Source organism: Vicugna pacos, chromosome 22 (genome assembly GCF_048564905.1).
Source record: "Vicugna pacos chromosome 22, VicPac4, whole genome shotgun sequence".
Taxonomy (NCBI): Eukaryota; Metazoa; Chordata; class Mammalia; order Artiodactyla; family Camelidae; genus Vicugna; species Vicugna pacos.
Genome location: NC_133008.1, coordinates 31,416,644 through 31,437,728, shown reverse-complemented (window position 1 = coordinate 31,437,728; position 21,085 = coordinate 31,416,644). Strand labels below are relative to the sequence as shown.

The window sequence follows — 21,085 nt, the reverse complement described above, 5'->3', positions numbered from 1 at the left end:
AGAACACTCCAGAACTGGGGGGGCAGTGAGACACTTACAGCTCTTCAATGAGACCCCTTGGGTCTACCAGGGAACCAGGGGCTGCATGGGGCAGCTTTCTCCACCTTGTTGTAACTCTGCTGTTTGCAGAATGAAGGAGAGAGTCCACCCAGACACATGGTCCCTCTGCGGCGGCAGCCCCCGTCCCCACCCTTGAGGCCACAGGGCCCCTGGGAACCAAGGGCCTACCTGTGGATCAGGTTGGTGAGAGGCTCAATCAACTTCTTGCCCAACCTTGGCTCCAAGGGGGTGAGAGCACCAAACTAGGGGACAAGAGACGCCAGGGTCACTGGAGCCCGGCCCCGTGTGCCACGCGCGCTCACAACAGCCCTGGAGCCCTCCGGGAGGCGGGGGGCACGAGCAGGTCACTTGCCAGCTTGATGATCTTAATGAGGACCCAGTTGTTGGTGGAGGAGGTCATGAGCTTGAAGAAGAGAGGGGCGAGGGAAAGGTAGTTCTTGGGGTTGCGTCTGGCCAGCTCGCAGATGACGTTGACAGCCGCTGACTGGACCCCTGAGAAGTAAGGGGCCTCCATCAGTGAGAGGGGGCCCCCTCAGCAGACTGCTAGCGCGTGTGTGGGGGCCCTGCCTGGGCCAGGGTGTGCCATGGCCTGCGGGCAGGGCTCAAACCCACCCGCTCGGGGTGTGTCCCCAGCAGGATCAAAGTGACTCTGGGCGCGCGGCACACCCACCCGCAGAACGGCTCTGTTCGCCCCTGCCCACGGGAGAGCCCCACAGTGTGAGTGTACTGTCCGCTGAGGGCCTAGAGGCTACGGCGCCCTGGCAGGAGCTGGCACACCCTGTACCCGGGTCTTGGTTCCTAAGTCCTGCACCAGCTAACAGAACCAGGGCTGCCTGGAGAAGCCGCGGGTCCTGGGGCTCCTGGAAAGAAGGTGAATCCAGCATCTCGTGGTGGCAGACGGTAAGGAGGTGCCCTACTGGGGAGGTTCCAGGACAGGGTCCCGGGACCTTGTGCCCCTCAACTCCTCCCTTCAACACCCTCCACCAGGCCCTCACAGATGCGGCAGAGCCCCTCGGCCCTGCGTCTGCCCCTTGATGACTCAAATCAACAAACCAGGATCGGGGTCCTCCAGCTTCTCCTTCAGGCGCGGAAAGGCAGGGCGGAGCGACTCGGGGTACTTCAGGAACACCTTGTACATGATCAGCACCGCCTTCTTCCGGATGTACGGCTTGGTGTGCGACATCTGCGGGGGCAGAGGGCCATCAGTCTCCCTGACAAAGCCGCCGCGCCCCACGCCACCCCGCTCACCTCCAGCGCCCGGGACGACCCTCTCTCCAGCTCACTGGCTCCTGGCTCGGAGCCTGGCACGCACACCTACGCCAATGCCCCCCGAGCCCAGGATCACACAACAGCGTCTTGGCCGGGATCGAAACCTGCCTCCCAGTGTCTGTGACTCCAACCTACCCTCCGGAGGCTGAGACCTGCCTCCTGGATGAACTGGGGCCCCTGAGCGACGGGAGGAAGGACAGAGACCCCCAAATAGAAGGTCACAATGGAGACAGCCTCTGGCTCTTTGGCCTGCCAAGGCCTGTCCCCAGAGCCGGATGCTGAGGGGCGTCCCAGGCCCCCCGTGCCCAGGCCTCAGCGCCCCCTGCACCCCAACCTGGGGCCCTGGAGCTCCTGACCGCCCTCGGGACTGTGCTCTGGCCAGGAGGGCCTCTCGCTGCCAGGAAGGCACGCTGCCCACCTGACAGGGCCCAGGGGAGCCCCGCCCCCACCCCAGGACCAGCGCCAGCATGGTCCGAGCAGCTCGCTGACACCCTGGAGGGCTCGGGGTGCTTTCAGCCACCCAGGCCCGCACACTGCCTGGCAGGGGCCTGACGGAGGGCAGCCCAGGGACACTGCAGGGACGAAGGCGCGGGGCTGCAGGTGGACAAAACCATCTACAACAGACGGCGACTGGCTGTGGCCCGGGCCGCGCTGTGCTGGCCCTGATCTAGAAGCCGAGTGCATGAGTTTTCAAGACCACCAGCCAAGACCTGCCCATCTGCACAGCGAACAGGCCGCGTCCGGACAGAGCCCTCCCGGGGGAACGCACCTCCCTTCCACGCCGCTGCTTTACTTAACACGGCCAGACGGGGAGAGCCCCGGAGAACGCAGCATGCAGTCGACCCACCAAGGTGAGGGCCGTGATTTCTAAGAGGATGTCCGTGTTTCAGAACAAGGTTCTGCACACCCCGGAGACCAGGGCTGGCTGGGGTTTTTGCCTTCCGGGTGGACTGAGCCATATGAAGTCAAATTGTGCTCTGGTGAAAATAAAAGGCACCCTGCCCTGGTCAAAGCAGGCAGGCAGGCAGGACCGCCCTGACCTGCCGGGACCGCTACCGTACCACCACGACTCAGCGAAAATGTAGACGGCAAGTCACGTGTTCAGACTGGGTAACAGTCCCCGGCCAGACTCTGTCCCGCCCTCACAGGACCGGCTCAGGGGATGAAGTAAGAATGCAGGGCACACCAGGTGCCCGGAGAAGGTGAAGATGCGGTGCCCAGCTTGCCCGGGACCCAGGTCATTTCCGCATGCCCAAGGCTCTCTGTATGATATCACCACTTCAGTTTTCCAGGTACCCGTGCGGCCCCGGCACGCTGGGGAGCAAAGGCCAAGGGGGCAGGTGCGCTCACAGACTCACCAGTGTCATGATGTCGTTGGCCAAGTCTCTGGCAAGATCTGGGGTAACAAAACAGGACAGGCCAGTCAGCGCAACGCCAGTGTCGTACTGGCTGGGGCTGCTCAGGTCCTGGAAAGGGAGGGACAGGGTTAGAGGTGGGCGAGGATCGTACCTTGCTGGGTCCCCTCTGTGCCCGCCAGGCCTGCTCTGGGGTGGGAGACGGGCTAGGACGAGGACTCACAAGGAGCAGCCAGGCCCACATGCCATCAGAGAAAGCCTGGCATGGCCGTAAGGGGAGAGCCACACCCGCGTCCCAGGGGTGTGCTGGGCAGAGCTGGTGCCACCCACGGGCCCCAGGTGGCTCCACTGGAGGAGCCCTGGGCTGAGAAGGTGTAGCCAGCCAGCCCCAAGAGTCCAATGGCACATGACAGGGAGCCCCCAGAGGAGAACCCTGGAACCTCTGTTTCCACGGGTTATCTCCCCCAGGAGAGCCAGGAACAACTCCTTGGGCCCCTCCTGAAAGCAGAGAGAAGCTTCGCCCTGAGCTTCAGCCCTCAGGGGAGCAGGAAAACCAGCCGCAAAAAGCACGCACCAGCCCTGACCTCCAACGTCGCTCACCTCTGCCCTCACCAAACCCGACCGCGGAAGCCCCGTCTCACTAGCAGGGGACTGTGTGCGTCACACACTTGCTCTGGGGAGAAATTTTCCTAAGGAACCTCCCCAAACCTTACATATGTGGTAAAGGTATTTTAAGAGTCAACCTTCTAGACCACAGTAACAAAATGAAAATACAGGCTTTTAAACTAACTGCAGCCCAGGCTGAGGAGACAAAGCCACCAGGGCACAGGATGAAGTCCCCCCAGCACAGCGTGACTTACAAAGGGTCAGAGGGCAGCGGCAGGCGCCTTGGGTGCTGCCACGGAGCTTGCAGAAATGGGGGACACTCAGATTGTCCCTAAGCAGCCTGCCTGCCCCGCAGCGCCTGCCAGGAGCCCAGTCACCAGGTCACCTGCAAAGCAACCACAGCTCACAGGCTCTGATGCATGGTCTGGGCTGAGAGAGGGTGCCTCTGACACCAAACCCCACCCCAAACCACTTGCAACAAGGTGGGAAACAAAAGATGTTCAAAGTACACTGGGGCCAAGGAGACACTTATTACTCAGTGCTCCCCAGAGACCACTGTGACATAAAAACACACGGGGCTGAGTGGCCCATGTGGCGTGACTCACAAGATCCAGGGGGCAGACAGCCCCCTGCACCAGGAGGGCTGGACCTCAGCAGGTGGCCCCACAAGGGGAGAAGGGCAGGAAGGAGGCGTGACTGCGGAGGCAGCCCTCCAATACCAAGACGGGAAATAGAGATAGGAGTCCCGCAACACCCCGCCTCCGCCATCATCTCTGGGCGTTTGGAGAACACGACCCGAATGCTTCCTCCTGCAAGGGGCCTACCTTGCGGATCTGGTTGGTGGTCAGCATGATGACGTCGGTCCCCTCGTGAAAGCACTGGGAAGCCGCGAGGTAGCCGATGCGCTGGGAGTGGAACAAAAGGAGGTGTCAGAGGCCAGATGGGACCCGGTGCCAGGAGGAAGCGCCCAGCTGTCCCCATCACGAGTCAGCACAGGATGGGGCCTCCAGGAGGAAGGCCTCCCCGCCCAGGGTGCTGGGGTGAGAGACAGTGGCGCCGGCACCAGTCCACCAGGATCGAGCGCGGCCTCACTGCCACCTAGCAATGGGATGGAAGAAGCCATCACAAGAGCTGGCTAAACTCAACTCACATCTCTCTGCCCCCTGACGGGGCACCTACAGTCACACTCGCACGCGCCTGAGATACTTTAACATCCACACAGAGCACCAGCCAATTATGACAAATACGGCATTTCCTTTCTTTGCTGACAGTAACAGGCGGGCAGGATGACCGTGTCCTTCGGAAGAGCCAGAGCCTGGTCTGCAGGCAGGAAACAGCCGGGCGCCCAGCCGGTGCGTGGAAAATCGAGCCGACCCAGGAAACTCAAGGAAACCCACAATGGGCTGTGGGCGCTGAAAACCGCGTTTCAGGGCAATTACTAAAGCGAGAAACGTGCCTGTTTGTTACAGTAGCAAGTAAGCAGCAGGCAACGTCTCAAACTGCTCCTGAGCAGGCCCCTGCGACACAGAAAGAACGCTCGCAAGGTGACTGAGGCCCTGGGACATGGTAAGAAGTGTGGCCTCTGACAAGGAGGGTCAGTGCCTGCTAGTCTTTTTTTTGGAAAAGTTAGAAATTTATTTTAATTTGTATTAATACACAGTCAATCCTACAAACCCTTAGCTCACTGGCCTACTTAAAACTGAAAGATAAAGGTGACGTAAGGGGTGCCGGGGCCGGGCACAACAGCAGCTGTGAAGCGCGGAGGACCAGCGGCTGGTGTCTGTCGCCCTGCGCCCGGGGGTGGTGCCTCTGCCTCAGGGCGGACGCCGCCCCCTAGCCCTGCCCCCGCAGGCTGGCTCCCCTCACCTTGAACGTGAACTTGGGGGCGCTCATCACCTCCACGACGTTGAAAGCGGCCCAGCTGATGTCGTAGCCTAGCATCTGCAGCTGTCGGCGAAAAAAGGGCGATCCTCACCCACACGCCCAGGCGCCGCCGGCCCCATCTAGCCCCCCTGCCCCGGCGAGGTTCACTTCTGCTCCTGACTAGTGAGTCCCCACATTTAAAACCACAGCAACAGGGTAACAACACATGCTGCAGTAGTGTCTGGCAAACAGAAATACCAGCTGAAACCCAAGCAGTGCACGCGTCTCCCTTCTCTGACCAGGAGAGGCCAGAGCAGGTTGCCCGGCCCAGGCCCACCCCCCACTGGACCAGGAAGCTCCCTATCCCCGGCAGGCTTCAGGGCCCAGCTGGCAGGGCAGCTGTGACTGCAGGGCGTGCTCCTGCCCCTCCACGTGGGAAAGGGTCACGGGACAAGGCCTTCAGCACACCTCTCCCTCCCCCCGGAGTGACCCAGTCGTGTCCATCAGTCGCAGTGGGACAGATGGACGGAAAGAGGGAGGGACGGTGGAGAGGTGGCCTGGTACTCACGTAGGTCAGCTTGCAGACCGCGTTGGCCTTCACCGCGATGTTGTCTTGCTTCAGTTCTTGCTTGATTTCATCAATACACTGAGAGATGTATTTCGCCTAAAAAGAAAAAAAAAAAAAAAAGAAGTTTCAAGAGTTCGGCTAAAACTTAAAGAAGTCAGACACAGACTGTGTGATTCCATAGATGTGAAACGTCCAGAACAGGCCAGTCCACAGACACAGAGAGGAGGCTCCTGGTGCTAGGGACTGGGCTGGGGAAGGGGGTGACTACTGCTGGGGACAGGTTTTCCTTTTGGGGTGATGGGGTGTTCTGGAATCAGGCAGAACAACTCCATGAACGTACAGACCCCACCAACCAGCACACACGAAGGGGCGCGCTGTGTGCATGAGGTCTGTTTGCAAGGTGCCCCGGCCTCCCAGTCTCCCGGCCTCCAGCAGCGCCCCACAGGGGGCCGGCTACGGATGACAGGTGGTTAGGGTGACGCAGCTGAGGCAGGCACACTGCGCTCTGTGAACTGCTTCCTCTACTTGTGTGTTTACCTGACATTTTCTACACTGAAAAGTTTTAAAACTTAAAAAAAAGAATAATCATTTCAACATAGAGTATCAAGGTACGGAAAATTTCTTAGTCTTCTATTAGCCTGTTAACCAGCTGCAGACAAGAAAGCACAAAGCCGGGAAGACAGCCCACGTCCCAGCGCCACCCCAACGGCAGGTCCACCTCGGCCCGTGCTTCAGCCGCGCAGGGAGCCCAGTGCAGGCAGCCAGGGCGGGGGCCCAGATCGGCACGGCCCCCCACCGGGCCCACTGCTCCGGCTCCCGGGTAAGAAGGGCTGGCCAGCCAGCAACCTCGCCGTCCAGGCCCCTTCCCGCCCACCCCTACGAGACCCAGGCCTGCTGCTGGCCCTGAACGGCTGTGAGGAGCCCCTCGGCCCTCGGAGCTGAAGGCACCAGGCCCTCTCGGACACCAGCCACCCCGCAGGTGTCTCTGAGCCCGCCCCGCTCTCGGCAGCCCCTCCGGCGAGCCTGCCGAGGGTCTGTGTGCGGTTCCCCGCCTAACAGTGAGGCTCAGCCCCCCTCACACCCTGACTCCCGGACGGGCTTCTGTGCGCAGGTGTTTGTGGGGACAGAGGTTTCCAGTTCCCTGGGGTTCCTCACTAACTCAGTACGTCTGCTAAGGCCCCAATTCCAAGGTCGGGACCCATACACCAGGTCCAGAGCAACCAATGTGCCATTGGGCCGGATGCCGTGAACAAGCACAGGGCCGGGAGCGCCCGCCTGCCCGCCCTCCCTGCAGCCCTGCTTCTAAGTGGGCAACAGCGAGCGGGCTGCCGGGCCTCTAGCAGGACTCAGTGGCTCCCGACCCCACCCGGGGGACCCTGCCCAGCACTCACACCCTCCCTTCACATCACTGCGGCCACTCGGCCACCCCAGCGCAGACACACGGGGATGGCGCCACCCGAGCGCTCCGGCAGCCCGAGTGTGATGAATATTCCATGACCAAGGGGCACATGATAGAACACGTGTCATGTCACTGGATCCCTACAGCAGGCTTCCAGTTACTAATCCCCACGCATGGTGACCCCTCCTGCACCTGGGAGCGGCAGTTAATGATTTAAAAGGGAAGCAACAGAGGGAGGAATACTGCTGTGGGAGGCGGTCAGGCAGCTCTGGGGTGGGCGCACGCCCAGGACACCCCAACAGCTGACACCTGAACGTGAGATGTCTGTCAGCCCACGAACAGCCAAGGCACCATGGTCTCCGTGCGACTCCGGGCAGAGTCCATTCCCGGTAACGTGTGTGCGCTCCTGTCAGGCCAAGCCTCCCCAGCTCATCTGAAGACCACTACTGGGCAGACCCCACAAGACCCCTGGGTCCTGTCCGGCTGTGACCGTGGGCGCCGCGCAGAGCACAGAGGAGTGAACACAGCCGCTGGGAACGGAGGGGGGAGTGGGGGCCACACCCTCACATAAACGCCACCCTGATGGAACTCGAAGTACAGACACAGCCGCGTTCCAGCTTCCTCCGGCCACTGCTGGAGTTTCAGCCCAGGCAAGACCACCTCCCCGAAAACAAGCCCCTCCCTGCAGAGCAACACTCCTCCGAGAGCGCAACACAGCCCAGGATCCCCGCAGCACCGCCCTCGCTCTGTCCGGGACACGGAGTGTGGCTGTCCACATGAGAGCCACGGGGACACGCCTGCACCCAAGGGGAAGGACACGCACCGGAGACAAGCTCACTCCGTCCAGCACACGAGGAGCGGCTGTTCAGATTAGAGACAGGACACAACCTGCACCCAAGGGAAGAACGCCCACTGAAGGCCAGCTCTGAGACAGCCCCGGTGATGGAGCTGACACGCGGACTTCAATCCAGCAACTGCCACCATGCTCTTGTGACCAAAGAGAAAATCCGCTCACGATGAAGAGAAAGAGAAAATCTCAGCAAAGAAAGGCAAGAGACATAAAACAACCCGATGGAAACTCTAGAATGAAAAGTAATTTCTGAAATAAACACGCCCTGGACGGACTGGACAGGGAGCTGGAGGAGGAAGCGAGCCAGGTGAAGGCAGAGCAGCCGGACGCGCCACTGTGCAGGCAGTCAAGGCAGGACGCGGGGCCAGCGCGCCGGCCCGCACTGCGAGGTCGGGGGCACGGCGAGCATAGCACTGGGCTCCCGGGGACGGAAGGCATGGGTGAAGATCTGAAAAACCAATGGCTGAAATGTCCCCAAATTTGGTGGAAGACATAAGTCTACAGATTCAAGATGCCCAGCGTCTCCCAAAAACAGGAAATACAAAAGAAAATCACGCCCAGATGTATGGTAAACAGACTGCTGAAAACCGAAACTCGAGAAAATCTGAAAAGCAGCTAGAGGAACACGGCCCGCGGCTATAGGGTGGCGAGGACTTGGGCGGCCGCCACTTATCCCCGGAGGCCACGAGCGGTGGGGGAACGGCGGGCCCCGGTGCTCTAGCCCGGAATACAGCCCTGGGGAGCGGTGGCAGAGCGACAGCCCAAGGACAGAGTCCCCACCCCCAGCACACACACTGGGCCGACAAATGGGACCCCAGGAAGGGGCCGACCTTCGCAAAGACCCTGCCTCAACACTAGCTTTTAGCTATAAAAAGGGTGCGTGGGCTCGTGGCTCAACAGACAGGAAGGGAAGGAAAGGCTGTAAAATACTGCCCTGTCCCCCACTCCCTCGGGAGTGCTTAAACATTCATCTAAAGCAGAGCTGTAGTGCGGAGCCCAGGCGAGGAGCACAGGAGAGGACGACCGCGCGAGGCTTTCCAGGTCTTTATTTTCACACAGCACTGCTGACAAGGAAGTATTTATTCTCCTTCTCAGAGAAGAAAAAAAACTGGTCAGGGTATGCAGACACGATGGTGATCAGGCAGACCCGAGACACTGCAGGGTGGGTTCCAGAGGACAGCGATACGGCGAACATGTGCCACCGCGAGCTGCGTGTGAAGTCACGCCTGCGTCACACTGTCATCTGTCAAGCTCGCCACAGCATTACATCTAAACAAAAAAGTACGTGCCTTACTTAAACCCACTTTATTGCTAAGAAACACTAACCATCATCAGAGACTCCAGCCAGTCAGCTTTGGCTGGGGAGGAGGGGGAGCCCCGCCTGAAAGGTGCCAATGAGGTGACCCCACGCGTTCTCGGAACGCAGGCGGCAGTGAAGCCTGCCGACCCGACGATGACGGCTCCTGCCCTCGCGGCGTCCCCTCGCCCCCTGCAGTGGGGTGGCTGTCGGAGGCACTGTGCCCGCAGGGCACTCCCTTCACAGCCGGCTCTGTCCTCCGGGCCGGGCTGCGTTCTCAGCCCGTCTCTTCAACAATCAGTGGTGTCCACATCTCACGCGGACGAGGCTCGTGGACCCCAGGACAATCAACACTAAAATGGAAGATCCCTGACCACAGATCGCCGTAACAAACGCAGCTGTGATGAGGAAGTTTACAATCTGTGAGAATTACCCAAATGTGACACAGACACCAAGTGAGCAAATGCTGCTGGAGGCAGGGTCACCACAGACCTTCCATTTGTGAAAAATGGGCATCTGCAGAGCATGATGAAGTGAGGTGTCTGTATTAAAAGTGTCAATTAAACTATTTTAAGACCTGAAGTATAAGCAGCTACGTATCGCTGGCACTCTTCAGAAAGCGAAGGCAGAGGTGCAAGCAGGCCGAAACTGTTAGACGCCGCGGCCTGGTTCAGGCCGACTCACACCTCAGCCCAGGGAAGGGCGCTGGCACCAGGTCCCTGCGTCTTTCTCTCCCCACAGAACTTCAGTGAGAACAGAGGATACAAACTTCCCGCACATATGAGCCCTGCAGGCGATCATAAAATAACCGTTCATAAACATGTCCACTGGCTGCTCAGTAGAGCTCCCGAGACGCTTAAACAAAAACACAGAAACACCCAAGACTCCCAGGCCCTCCCCCGAAGTGGAGTCAGGCCTCCAGGGTGAGGCCCGGGACCCTGCGCTGGTTCGGAGGTGCTGGAAAACTCAAATCCTCGGAGCTGGACCGTGGACTTTAGTTTTTAAAGACTTCTTTTTAAGAGCAGTTTTAGGTTCACAGTAAAGTCGAGTGGAAGGTGGATTCCCACCTCTTTGGCCCCATGTGTGCACAGCCTCCCACACTGTCAACGTCCCCCACCAGTGGGACATTTGTGACAATCAATGAACCTGCACAGACACGTCACGATCCCCCAGGATCCCTAGCTGACATCGGGTTCACCCTGTGGGCCTGGACAAATGCACAGAGACCCATGCCCACCACCGCAGCACCACAGAGTGTCTCACTGCCCTCATGTCCCCTCGGTTCCATCTCCTCACCCCCTCCCAACCCCTGCCCCACGACCACGGATCCGTCCACATCTCCAAAGCACTGCCCTTCCAGAGCTGGCTCACAGTGCGCAGCCTCCCACCGGCTTCCCCCACTTAGTCACGTGCACTCGGGGCTCCTCGTGTCTTCTCGTGGCGCGACAGCCCCTCTCTTCTCAGCACTGAGTGATGTTCCGACGTCTGGAGGATTCAACCGCTCAGCACCTCGGCTGCTCCATCCCTTGACGTCCCCACAAGGTGCTCTCCGGACCCTCCCACGGCACACGGGCTCCCCGGCTCAGGCCCTGAGCCCCAGGAGTCCTCAGACCTCTGGATGCTTGGCCGTGGTTGAGGCCGCCATCACCACCAGTGAGGGCTCTCCAGGGCACTTACCCCCATCTCTTAGAAGTCGCTGTGGGACCAGGGAGAGCACGCTCGGTGACTTCATCCACTCTGCCAAAAACAAGCCAACTGACATCCACCATCATCTCTTCAACAGTAAAATGCATTTGAACCCCAAAGTAGGCAAGTCAACGTCAAAATGAACTTCTATTGATGACATCCAAGGGTGACTTCCAACAAGGACGCCTCCTGGTGGGCACCTGGCCGTGGGCAGGCTCCAGCGCCTCTGCCAGGAGGAGATGGGCCCCCGCAGAAGCGCGAGCCCGAGGCCCAGCCAGGGCTCAGACCCCAGCCACGGACACGGCGTGGTGCTGGGCAGAGACGGCGACGGCGATGGCAGGGACCCGGGCCACAGCTCTGGCCAGATGCCCCCTGCCCACCTGCAAGCCCTCCTCCCCGTCAGCCCCCAGGACCCACGTGGGCACGTCAGACAGCTCCCACAACGGCCAGTCACGACCCTTGCCATCACCCACACCACCCTCAGCTCAGCCCGGAGGCCCATGAGACGACAAACCCACCTGAAGGGTGGGAACAGCCTTAGAAAGCCTTTACCTTGACCCCAGAGACAGAAGCCAGTCAGTGAGGCCAGGGCTCGGGGAGGGAGGGGAGGGACCGTGACGCGGGCCCGGGGTTTCGTGTGCGGGTCATGGAAATGTTCTACAGTTAGACTGTACTGACGGCCCCACAGTTTTGTAAATGCACTAAAATAGTCACTGGATTTCAAGCTTAAAGCAGCTGGATGCTACGATACATAAATTGCATCTCAATAAAACCACCTAAAACCACCACTTCGGTGAAACTGGAACCGCAAATGTCATTCAGCACGTGAGGGCCCAGCCTGCTGTCTCTGCTCCTGCAGACACCACATGGCCGCGCCCACACTGGGGCGGCAGCCCACTTCAGGGCCCGAGTCGTTCAAGTGGGTGCAGGAGGGGACCCTAAGCTCCAGGGTTCCACAGTAGTGGACGGCGGTCTGGGCACTGGCTGCCTGAAAGGACAGACGGGACAACTTGTGGTCCCACAGGTGGCCTGCAGCAGCAGCTCTGGGGAGGCCAAGATCAGAGAGACAGCGAGGCAGGAGCGCCTGTGCCCCCTCCCCCGGCCCACCCTGGACCAGCCGGGGAGGGGCTCAGGACTCGGTCTTGGACTGGGGACCGCAGTCAACTCAGGCTTCCTGACCTTCGGCCTCCTGCCTCCCTCCGCCAGCAGAGATCCTGGAGCAAGGGTCTCAGCGGGGAACCTGTGCCCCCAGGGGATGCCGGGCTACGCCTGACATCAGTGGTTGTCACAACTTGGGGGGGCTCGTGGCACCCAGTGAGCTGGGCCAGGGAGGCTGCTCCACATGCCCCTCCAAAGGGGACGACCAGGCCCCAGCATCCACAGTGTGGAGAGGGGACTCTGGCCTCGAGCCTCCTTCAGTCATCTCTCCCTTCTTCCTTCCAACCTCCTAGATCTTCACACAAAGGGCATCACCAGGAGCCGGTTACCAGCGCGGACCACCCATCACAGAGACGCCTCCCAGACTGGGTCCAGCCACCCACTCTGCCCGGGACACGGAGGTGCCCCTTCAAAAACCCCTGCGCATCAGTAAGACAAAGAGAAAAAGGCCAAACCCTGAAGAGACGGCCTCACAAAGAACGCAGATGGCTTGGCACCAGGAAGGAGGACTCACCTGCACCGGGCGGCTCACAAACCCCCCAGGCGGAAACCAGCGAGGCGCCCAGCTCCCGCCCACCGGCTAAGTGCAGACAGACGGCAGACTGCTGTCCGCGGAGCGCGAGGCACAGCCAGCAGAGCAGCAGTCAGCCGGGCCGCGCAGGGCCGCACGTGGCGGTGACAAGACTGTGGGCAGAGCAAGGAAATTACACTCGGAGAGCTCACCGAAATACTTCAGCTGTACGACGTGCAATCAAGTCCATGCGCCTTATACACCCAACTAGTAAGGACCAGGAAAAGAGCCACGCTGGAAGACATCCTCTGGGCAGCCCAGGAAAAACGCAGGTTCCCTTCACTCTCACACCCGCTGTGGGGGAACCAACTCGGTGATGTCAGCTGGGTGTGGCACAACTCAGTCCAGTTCTGACACTCTGCCCGGAGTCGTGCAGACCCTACACGACTTTTTTTTTTTTTCATGAAACTTTCAGCTTTATTACCAAGCACACACCCTGCTACTCCATCCAGTCCTCAGAGAAAGTTTACATGTGTATTTTTGATTCATCGAAGAGCAATGAGAGGTCCTCCTTCCTGTAGATCATGCCTTGGGGACTCAGCTGGATTTTGTCTCACACGTCCTTCCTGTTCTCAATGAAGGGACCCCTCTTTATTGGGGCTGATCCTCACCCCGTTTGTCAGGCCTCCCTAGGACCCCACCCCAGCCCAGGAGTTCCTGCAGACTTCCAGCCAATTGCTTTGTGTCACCACTGCTGCCTCCTTCTCCAGACTCCAAGCATCTCACTGGCAGGACACTCTCTTTGTTGGTTTTAGAACGCAAGGGCCCTGCCCATAATCAGCTTAGTGCAGTGAATGAGCATGTTCAAGGTCAGTGTGGGAGAGACAGTGGTGGCTTTTAATTGATGCACAGGGCTGGCTGGCGTCTGGCAAGAATGAAGAACTGTTAAAAAAAAAATGCTGATCAACTCAACTGCAGACATACTAGAAGCCTCTCTTCATCCAACAAAAGTTGTGGGGAGGCACCGTCTATCCTGGGAAGTTGCTGGGCTTCGAGCTCCTGGAGGTTGAGGTGGTGTGTTGGCTGCCAGTTTCCTTATAGGAAGGATGTTGAAGGCCAGCTCGGCGTCCCGTCTCTGGTTCAGTTCTGACTCTTCTGCCTCGGGCTTCAGGACCTGGCACTGCCCAAGAAGCCCAGACTGGATCCCAGCAAACGGGTACTGCCTTCTTCCTTTTTCTAAGTTAAAATCATCTGGTCCAACTTTCTCATCACTCTCCGTGGAGAGGGAAGCCACGACCATCTTCAATGAAGGTGGAAGGAGTTACCAAAAGCCATTACAGAAAGTGGTTAAAGACATTAGAACTTGGGTTCCAGAATTCCAGACCAGTGTGTTGTGATGCTGGGGTTAAAAGAAAAGGGAGAGCCAAAAGCAGGCCAGGCAGCTGCTTCAATCTTGGTATCCCTGTGGTTGCCCTGGTTTGAGGTCTTTTGTATGGTGAAAAAAAGGGGGTGTTAAAAGTAAGTGCTCCCACCAGAGAGGTGTTGTGAGGACATGATGAGAGGCCCCGCGCGTGTTAAGAAGTCTATTATGACCAGGAAGGTAACAAGCAACCTGGAGAACTCAGTGTCACAGGCAGACCGGCTCCTGTATCACGCAGCCCAACCCCCTGACCTAAAGCCAGGACAGGACAGGTCACGCAGACAGGAAAGGTCCAGTGCTGTTTTGCTGGGGGCACCATCCTGGGACATGAGGCCAGGGCTGTCACCATCAGCTCTGCCAGGTTGGGGGTGGCCATGCACTGGAAGAGAAGGGCCTGGAATTCCATGTCAGAGCCCCCCCATCCTTAAGGTAGGAGGGGATGGTCACCGGTGCGCTCCCAGCCTCCAGCTGCCTTCTGGGCCAGAAAGGCGGAGCAGAGCAGAACCAAATGTGCCAGGCTCAGGTACCAGCCCCCTGCAGCCTCAGTGTCCCACTGACCCCCAGCCAGTGCTGTTCCATTTAAGAAGGGTCTGGAGGAAGGAGGCTACCATGACCCTGCCTGGTCCACAGCTTGGGGAGCACAGGAGTGGGTGTGGAAGGAGGCAGGGGCTCAGGAGAGGAGAGACAGGAACAGAGAGAAGGCCCCGAGCGTGTAGGAGAGCTCGCAGGATGGGGCAGGGTTGGTGAAGAGGCGGGCCACAGCTGTGTTGGGGTTGCCCCGAGTGGGCTCAAACCACTTCTGCAGACACCGCCCGCTGTTCCTGCGCTCAGGGCTCGCCTTGAAGGAGTTGCTCCAAATCTTCTCGCACAGGTCAGCTGGGGTGGGGAAGTAATGCAGGAAAGGGTGGCAGAGGGCCTTTTTAGGACAGCGGTGCTTCCCTAAGGGGATCGAGGCACAGACAATTTACCACCCACCACTCCTCGTCTCCCCATCATTTACCCCAGGGGGCTTTGCACCTGCCCGTGGGTTGAGGGGGGCCTCCCCGGCCCAGCTGAGCATCTCTCACCCCGACTCCAGGTCCAGCTGCCGTGCCAGTTGGATTTGCAGGTGTAGGACGTGCGGCAGTCGGCCCACCACTGCTCAGTCTTCCCAACAGAGGGGCACGTCCAGGATCCACTCTCCCTGCCCCCTCGGGTCCACCTGCTGGATCCAGGGCCCCAGGTTGGGGGAACACTCGTAGAAGCAGATGGCCTGGAGGAAATGCCTCTCACAGTCCGGCATCAGCAACCCGCAGCGAACCAAGCTGAAGTTGTAGAGCAGGGACACATCCAGGTGGGTTTCCCAGCTTGTGGTGGCTGTGCAGCAGGCATTGTCCTTCCAGGGGCGGCACTCCTCGTAGAGCTTGTCCTCAGGGCCAGGCTCTCGCTTGTGGGGCCTGGCGTTCACGCAGACATTGAGCCGTGCGTGCCCGGCCCACGTGGGCGGGACCGTCCACAGCCACAGCAGAAGCTGCCGCCACCACCTCATGGCTTTCAAAGCAGGAGCCCAGCTCTCCCGCTTCTCAAGATTGCGAGGCTGACGCACCAGTGACGACCCAGGCTTGCAGGACCGCCCCCACCTCACACACTGGTTCCAAGTCCAGGCTGTCCGCTGAGCTTCTGAGGGACCATCTCTAATCCAGGCCCCACGGCCCCCTTCTCCTCAGGGAAGCACTGACCCGTGTCCTCCAGCTTACTCCGCAGTAAAGGGCATGGCAGAGGCACACGGGGCGAGTCCATGGCGCCCTGAGCGCGGGGCCTCTGTCCTTGTGGTGCTGGGACCCTCCTGGCACACGGATGCTTCCACCACCTAAGCATCTCCCTGAGCCCCACACTCTAGAGACCTTTACGGAAGCTTCATCACAGAGGCGTGATCCATCATTTACTCCATCTGCAGCCCCTCACCCTCCAAAGATTGGGGGTAGGGGTGTGGGTCTGAAAGTTCCAAGCTTCAAATCATGGCCTGGCCTTTCTGGTGACCATCCCCAGCCAGGAGCCCACCCAGAGCCATCTCATTAGAACAAAAGACACTCCCCTCACCCAGGACACCCCAAGAGATCTAGAAGCTCAGGGTCAGGAACTGGGGGCAGAGGCCAACCCTCTCAACAAGGATGCCCTGGGTACCTCTGTTGTCTAGGAAGCTACAAAGACTCCAGGAGCTCTGCGATGGGAGGCAGGGACAGAGGCCTTCTGATGTCACAGTACAATGGGGTCCAGCAACAGTGACGAAACAGGGACAAAGGACATGGATGAAGTGGGGAGCACTAGGGAATGCTGGGAATGGTTCTTACCAATCTGGGTCAGGGGTTCTCACCTGGGCGATCCCCCCAGGGGACACTGGGCAACATCTGGGGACGTCCGTGGCTGTCACGACTGGGGATGCCCCGGCATCAAGTGGGTAGGGCCGGGGATGCTGGTCCGCCAGCCACAGTGCCCGGGACGCCCCCAGAGAGGGACCTGCCCGACGTCAGCAGCTTTGACGGGGAGACCCTCACTTAGGGAACAACCCGTTTGTTAAACTTCAGATCTTAGTCTTCTCAGAAGTTGTTAAGGCGAAAGGAATCCTACAGAAAGAGCCAAAAAGCACCGAGTGCTTACCCAAGCCTGTCGTGACACTGGCTCAGGAACTGTCCCTAGCGTGGAAGCCAGCCACGCACACACCTCGCAGCCCGACGCGCCCGCAGCGTGGCGCTGGGTCCGACCGCAGGGAACTGCCATTTCTGAGGTCAGCAGCACTAGAGCACCCGCATCCCACACAGTTCAATCCTAACCACAGCTCACATCCAGTTTCAAAGCATTACTCTACTGTTAGCCCTTGCTACCCGCGCGGGGCACTGCTTCCGTGACCCCTGAAGATACCCAAGTTCTCAGATGCTCTAGTCCCTCATATAAAAATGGCACAGATTTGCACACAACCTACACGCGTCCACCCCTACACTTTATAGCACCTCCGGATCACTGACCATCCCGATACAACGCAAGTGCTATGTAAACAGCGGCCTGCATGCAGCGAATTCAAGTTTTGCTTTTTGGAATTTTCTGGAATTTTTTTCAGAAATATTTTCATTCCACAGTTGGTGAATGCAGAACCCACAGGGACACACAGCTGACAGTACACAATTAGAACTGAATGTTTTTTTACAGTTCAGAAACTTCAGTTAAATAGGGTTGGAAATTTTGAGACCCAAGGGAACTCTCAGACATATCCCGGTACTGCCGGACCCAGCAGAGCCACGCCCGAGGGGAGGGCACCAGTCAGCACACACTGGAAGCCACCTCAGTGCCATGGGGGGAGTTAAATAAACCACGGCGCCTGCGGGGCTGCTGCGCCCCCAGGCAGGACGCGGGGCAGAACCCCAGCCTCTCCCTCGAGTTCTGCACGAGGAAAAAGTTCTCGAACTGATTCACCGGAGAAGTATTTTCCCTTTTTCTTTAATAAACACTGGGCTTATCACAAAAGTGATGGGTATAATTCTACAACTTAAAAAGACGGAAAGAAAAGGCTTTTCCCAAAATTCCAAGAGTACTCATAAGAATAGAATGTTAAGAGGGCAGGTGTAGCTCAGTGGTAGAGCGGGTGTTTAGCATGCATGAATGAGGTCGTGGGTTCAATTCCCAGAACCGCCATTAAAAAACAAATAAACCTAATTACCGTCCCCCAAAATAAAAAAAAAAAAAAAAAGGAAACGTTAAAACTGTTTGGTCTTTTTCCTAGTCATATGCAAGTTTTAGAAGCAAGGACATTAGCAAGTGAATTTCCCCTACCTGCCAACACGATTCCTGCCCATCTTAAGGATTAAAAAAACTCATGCACCAAGAAAAACACGTGAATTAGACCACTGTTAAAGTCTGTTCTCCATGGTAACCCAACTCATACACACGCACACACCTGGTATCATAAGCTGAAACAAGAATTTCAAAAAACAAGTTACTCTGCCTACAGTCCTGGGTTTTCTAGTTTCTTCTTTGGGGACAGCCTACAGCAGTCACTCTTGCACTCTCATAAGCCCTCAGCAAGGTGGGGGGGCTGGTGGCTGCTGCCTGCACTTTCCATTGGGGGCTCTCCCCAGGTCACCCAAACAGGCCCAAGAACTCGGACTTGGCTCTCCCAAACATCATACACTAAATCATCCTGCCTTTCCACTGGGCTTTTAAAGTCATAATTAAGCCTCATCTCTTCGGTGCCACATAGAAGTTTTAAGCTAAAATCCATTACAAAAAGTAAACTTTGGGGGAAAACTATACTGCTGCCAGTAGCCTTCCCTGGGGCTGGGGGGGGGGGCGGATCTCAGAGAGAAGGGAGCCAGAAGAGAAACTCAACAGCCATGGCCGAGCATCTGCAACCAGAAGGGACACCCCAGCAAGGATTCTCCACGCACAACTCTTCTATTGAGGAAACCATGACAGCCGGCACCCAGAGGCACCTCCTGCGGCCATCATCAACAGGCCAAGGGCAGGACTCACGTGGAAACCTGGCCTTGAGGACTTGCAGCATCCCCCACCTCCACCACCCAAAGCCCCCTCAATGGGCTCCCAGCCTGGGGGCGATGACGCCACCAGTTCCCACCAATTTCAGGGGGAAGAGGGTACAGCTCAGCAGGAGAGTGAGTGCTCAGTATGCACAAGGTCCTGGGTTCAACCACTAAAAATAATAACTAAACCTAATTATCTCCTCCCCCAAAATATTTAAATAAAAATAAAAAATTCCCACTAATTCCACATGAATAAAGCTCGGCTCAGGGCACTGCCAGGGAGGATGGGCCCACATTCCTGAAAAAACAGATGCCCCACCTGAGTGTGCGATTCTCGCCTGAAAAGATCCCTTGGCCCCTCCTCAAAATTCCCACAACAGTCTGCTCAGAACATCCGCTGACAGAGGGGACATCAGGAGGTCAACCAGGGCAGAAAAAAATCTCAGGGTGCGAACATCACCTAAACTCACTTAGCCACACTCAGTAACCAAAATGCAGGTCAACCACATACTCTTCCAATTCACAAAGAAACTAAAAGCCAGGTTAAGTGTGAGCTGTAACCAACGCAGCTGGCCAGAGCTTCCAACACAGTGCAAAACCCAGGTGTTGCCAGAAGACAACGGGGGATGGAAATGAACTAAAATAACCTAATTACATTTCAGCGAGGTCACACCCATTCTGAAAAAGTGCAACAAAGAAGCAAGAATTCAGGTTCCCGGCACAAGGGCAGAGCCAAGGGCTCTTGGTGCCTCCCAGCAAATTCCTGAACTTCTCTGCACCTCCACCCAGGATGCTGGACCCCCAGGGGCGCCCTTGTGAGGAGGGCAGGGTGACATCTGGCAGTGGGACCTGCACCACATCAAACAGCTGCTCTCCACCAAAGAGAGGAAGGCGATTTGTGCAGCCGTGGGCCTCCTTCCATGGAAGCCGGCAGCCTGGTGGCCACTAACTGTCCCCATTCCCCCTAAATCTAGGTCACACGTTGGGGGAGTGGGGGAGGGAGAAAAATGGTGCCCACGATTGCATTATTACTTCTGGAAAACCTTTCCTCCTCGGCTTCGAGTTTCTAGTTGAAGTTGGCTTCCCTATTCCAGGACCCCTGAGCAGCTTCCTTATTTTGGCCTAGGATGTCTGCCGCCCTCCTCCCAATAAGAGGGGTGGCCGCACCTTCCGGCGGACACGGGCCCAGGAGGCAAGGCCCAGTTCCGGGCCAGGCATCAGGGAGTGACCTGAACGTGCGTTTAACCCATAAGGGATTCCGTCCGGGGGCGGCCCGCGGAGAGGAGGGTCCCCCCAACCAGCTGCCCAGGGCCTGGGGCGTGGCCCCTTAGAGATCCAGCAACACACTCAAGACTGGAGAGCCGCCGCTCCGGGGTGGGGGGGCCTGCCAAGTCGTTCGAGGCCATCCGCGGGGAGGAGGCGGCGAGCCCCCATCGCCGAGCGGGTAAACCGAGGTTCGGGGAGGCAGCCCACTCAGCGGCGGGCCCCCCAGGCGCTCCGATACATACGTGGGTCCAAAACCTGCGGCTCGGGTGCCTTCGGGCTTCGGAGATAAACCAAGCCTCGGGGAGGGCGCGGGCGTGCGGAAGCCCAGGCCGCGGGCAGGCGGGGCTCGAGTCTGGAGCGGAGCCTCGGGGACGGGCTGGGGGCCAGAGTCAGGGGCATAGAGGGGATCGGGAACCGAGTCGCGGTCAGGGTGGGGGTCCGGGCCGCGGTCGGCGCGCCGAGCTCACCTCGTCCTCCTTGTGGTTGCGGATACCGCGCACCAGGTCCTGCAGATTCTTGTCAAACATGCGGTCGATGCTGCCCTTGACCATCTTGAGGGCCATCGCGGCGGCTGCCGCCCGGCTCGAGCCCCGGGAGGCCCGCGGCCGGGAGCCCTGAGGGGGCCCGGTGGCCGAGCTTGCCGCCCGCGAAGCGCTGCGCTGCCGGCCGCCGCGGCGGGGTGGGCTCCCAGGCCAGGTCGGCGGCGGTCAGTAGGGCAGCGGCGGCGGCGGCGGGGACCGCTCGGCAGGCCGCGTTCCCCTTCCCTCCGGCTCCGCGCCGCGCTGCTTGCAAATGGCGGACAAGATGGCGGCCAGTCAGCTGACGGCAGGAGCCCCGGCCGGCCGCCCCGCCCCCGGAAGCCCCGCCTCCCTGGAAACCCCGCCCCTCCACCGGGACCCCGCGTTTCCCTGACGACGCCAGACCGCCCAATGGAAACGCAGACAACGGCCTCAGTGCCCACTAGGCCGCGCCCCCTCCAGCACAAACCTCTTTTACCTCATTGGTCAGTGGCCTCTGGAACTCCACCCACTTCCTTGTTCCGGCCTGTAACCACGCCTGCTAGGAGGCACCCTCCCTGCCCTGCTAAGTGACAGGTGTGGGCGGGCCTATCTATGGGAGGGCCCCGCTATGGGCGGGGCGCCCACGTGGAGCTTCCAAGGCAAGATTCCTGGTGGGAGAATCCAGCTCCGCCTCTTTTCTTTTCTTTTCTTTTCTTTTCTTTTCTTTTCTTTTCTTTTCTTTTCTTTTCTTTTTCTTTTCATTTTC

At 58.8% G+C, this 21,085-nt stretch overlaps 2 protein-coding genes across 2 annotated transcripts in view; both read right to left on the bottom strand.

Moving 5' to 3' along the window:
• AP3D1 (adaptor related protein complex 3 subunit delta 1) overlaps window positions 1–20,630 on the bottom strand; it is a 36,839-nt gene extending 16,209 nt beyond the window's left edge. Inside the window, exons 1-8 of the mRNA XM_006206420.4 lie at window positions 20,287–20,630; window positions 5,722–5,817; window positions 5,157–5,237; window positions 4,115–4,195; window positions 2,688–2,795; window positions 1,114–1,243; window positions 413–552; window positions 229–302 (exon numbers count right to left, since the gene is read on the bottom strand). Of these exons, the coding sequence (XP_006206482.1) occupies window positions 229–302; window positions 413–552; window positions 1,114–1,243; window positions 2,688–2,795; window positions 4,115–4,195; window positions 5,157–5,237; window positions 5,722–5,817; window positions 20,287–20,382 (806 nt within the window). The 5' untranslated portion in view covers window positions 20,383–20,630. The remainder of the gene's footprint in view (window positions 1–228; window positions 303–412; window positions 553–1,113; window positions 1,244–2,687; window positions 2,796–4,114; window positions 4,196–5,156; window positions 5,238–5,721; window positions 5,818–20,286) is intronic.
• On the bottom strand, window positions 12,961–16,411 carry LOC140688500 (sperm-egg fusion protein Juno-like). Its single transcript, XM_072948058.1, is given in 3 exon segments — window positions 12,961–14,981; window positions 15,110–15,186; window positions 15,188–16,411. Coding segments are annotated over 3 exon segments (729 nt in total). The 5' UTR covers window positions 15,571–16,411; the 3' UTR covers window positions 12,961–14,712.
• Window positions 20,631–21,085: the final 455 nt, after the last annotated feature.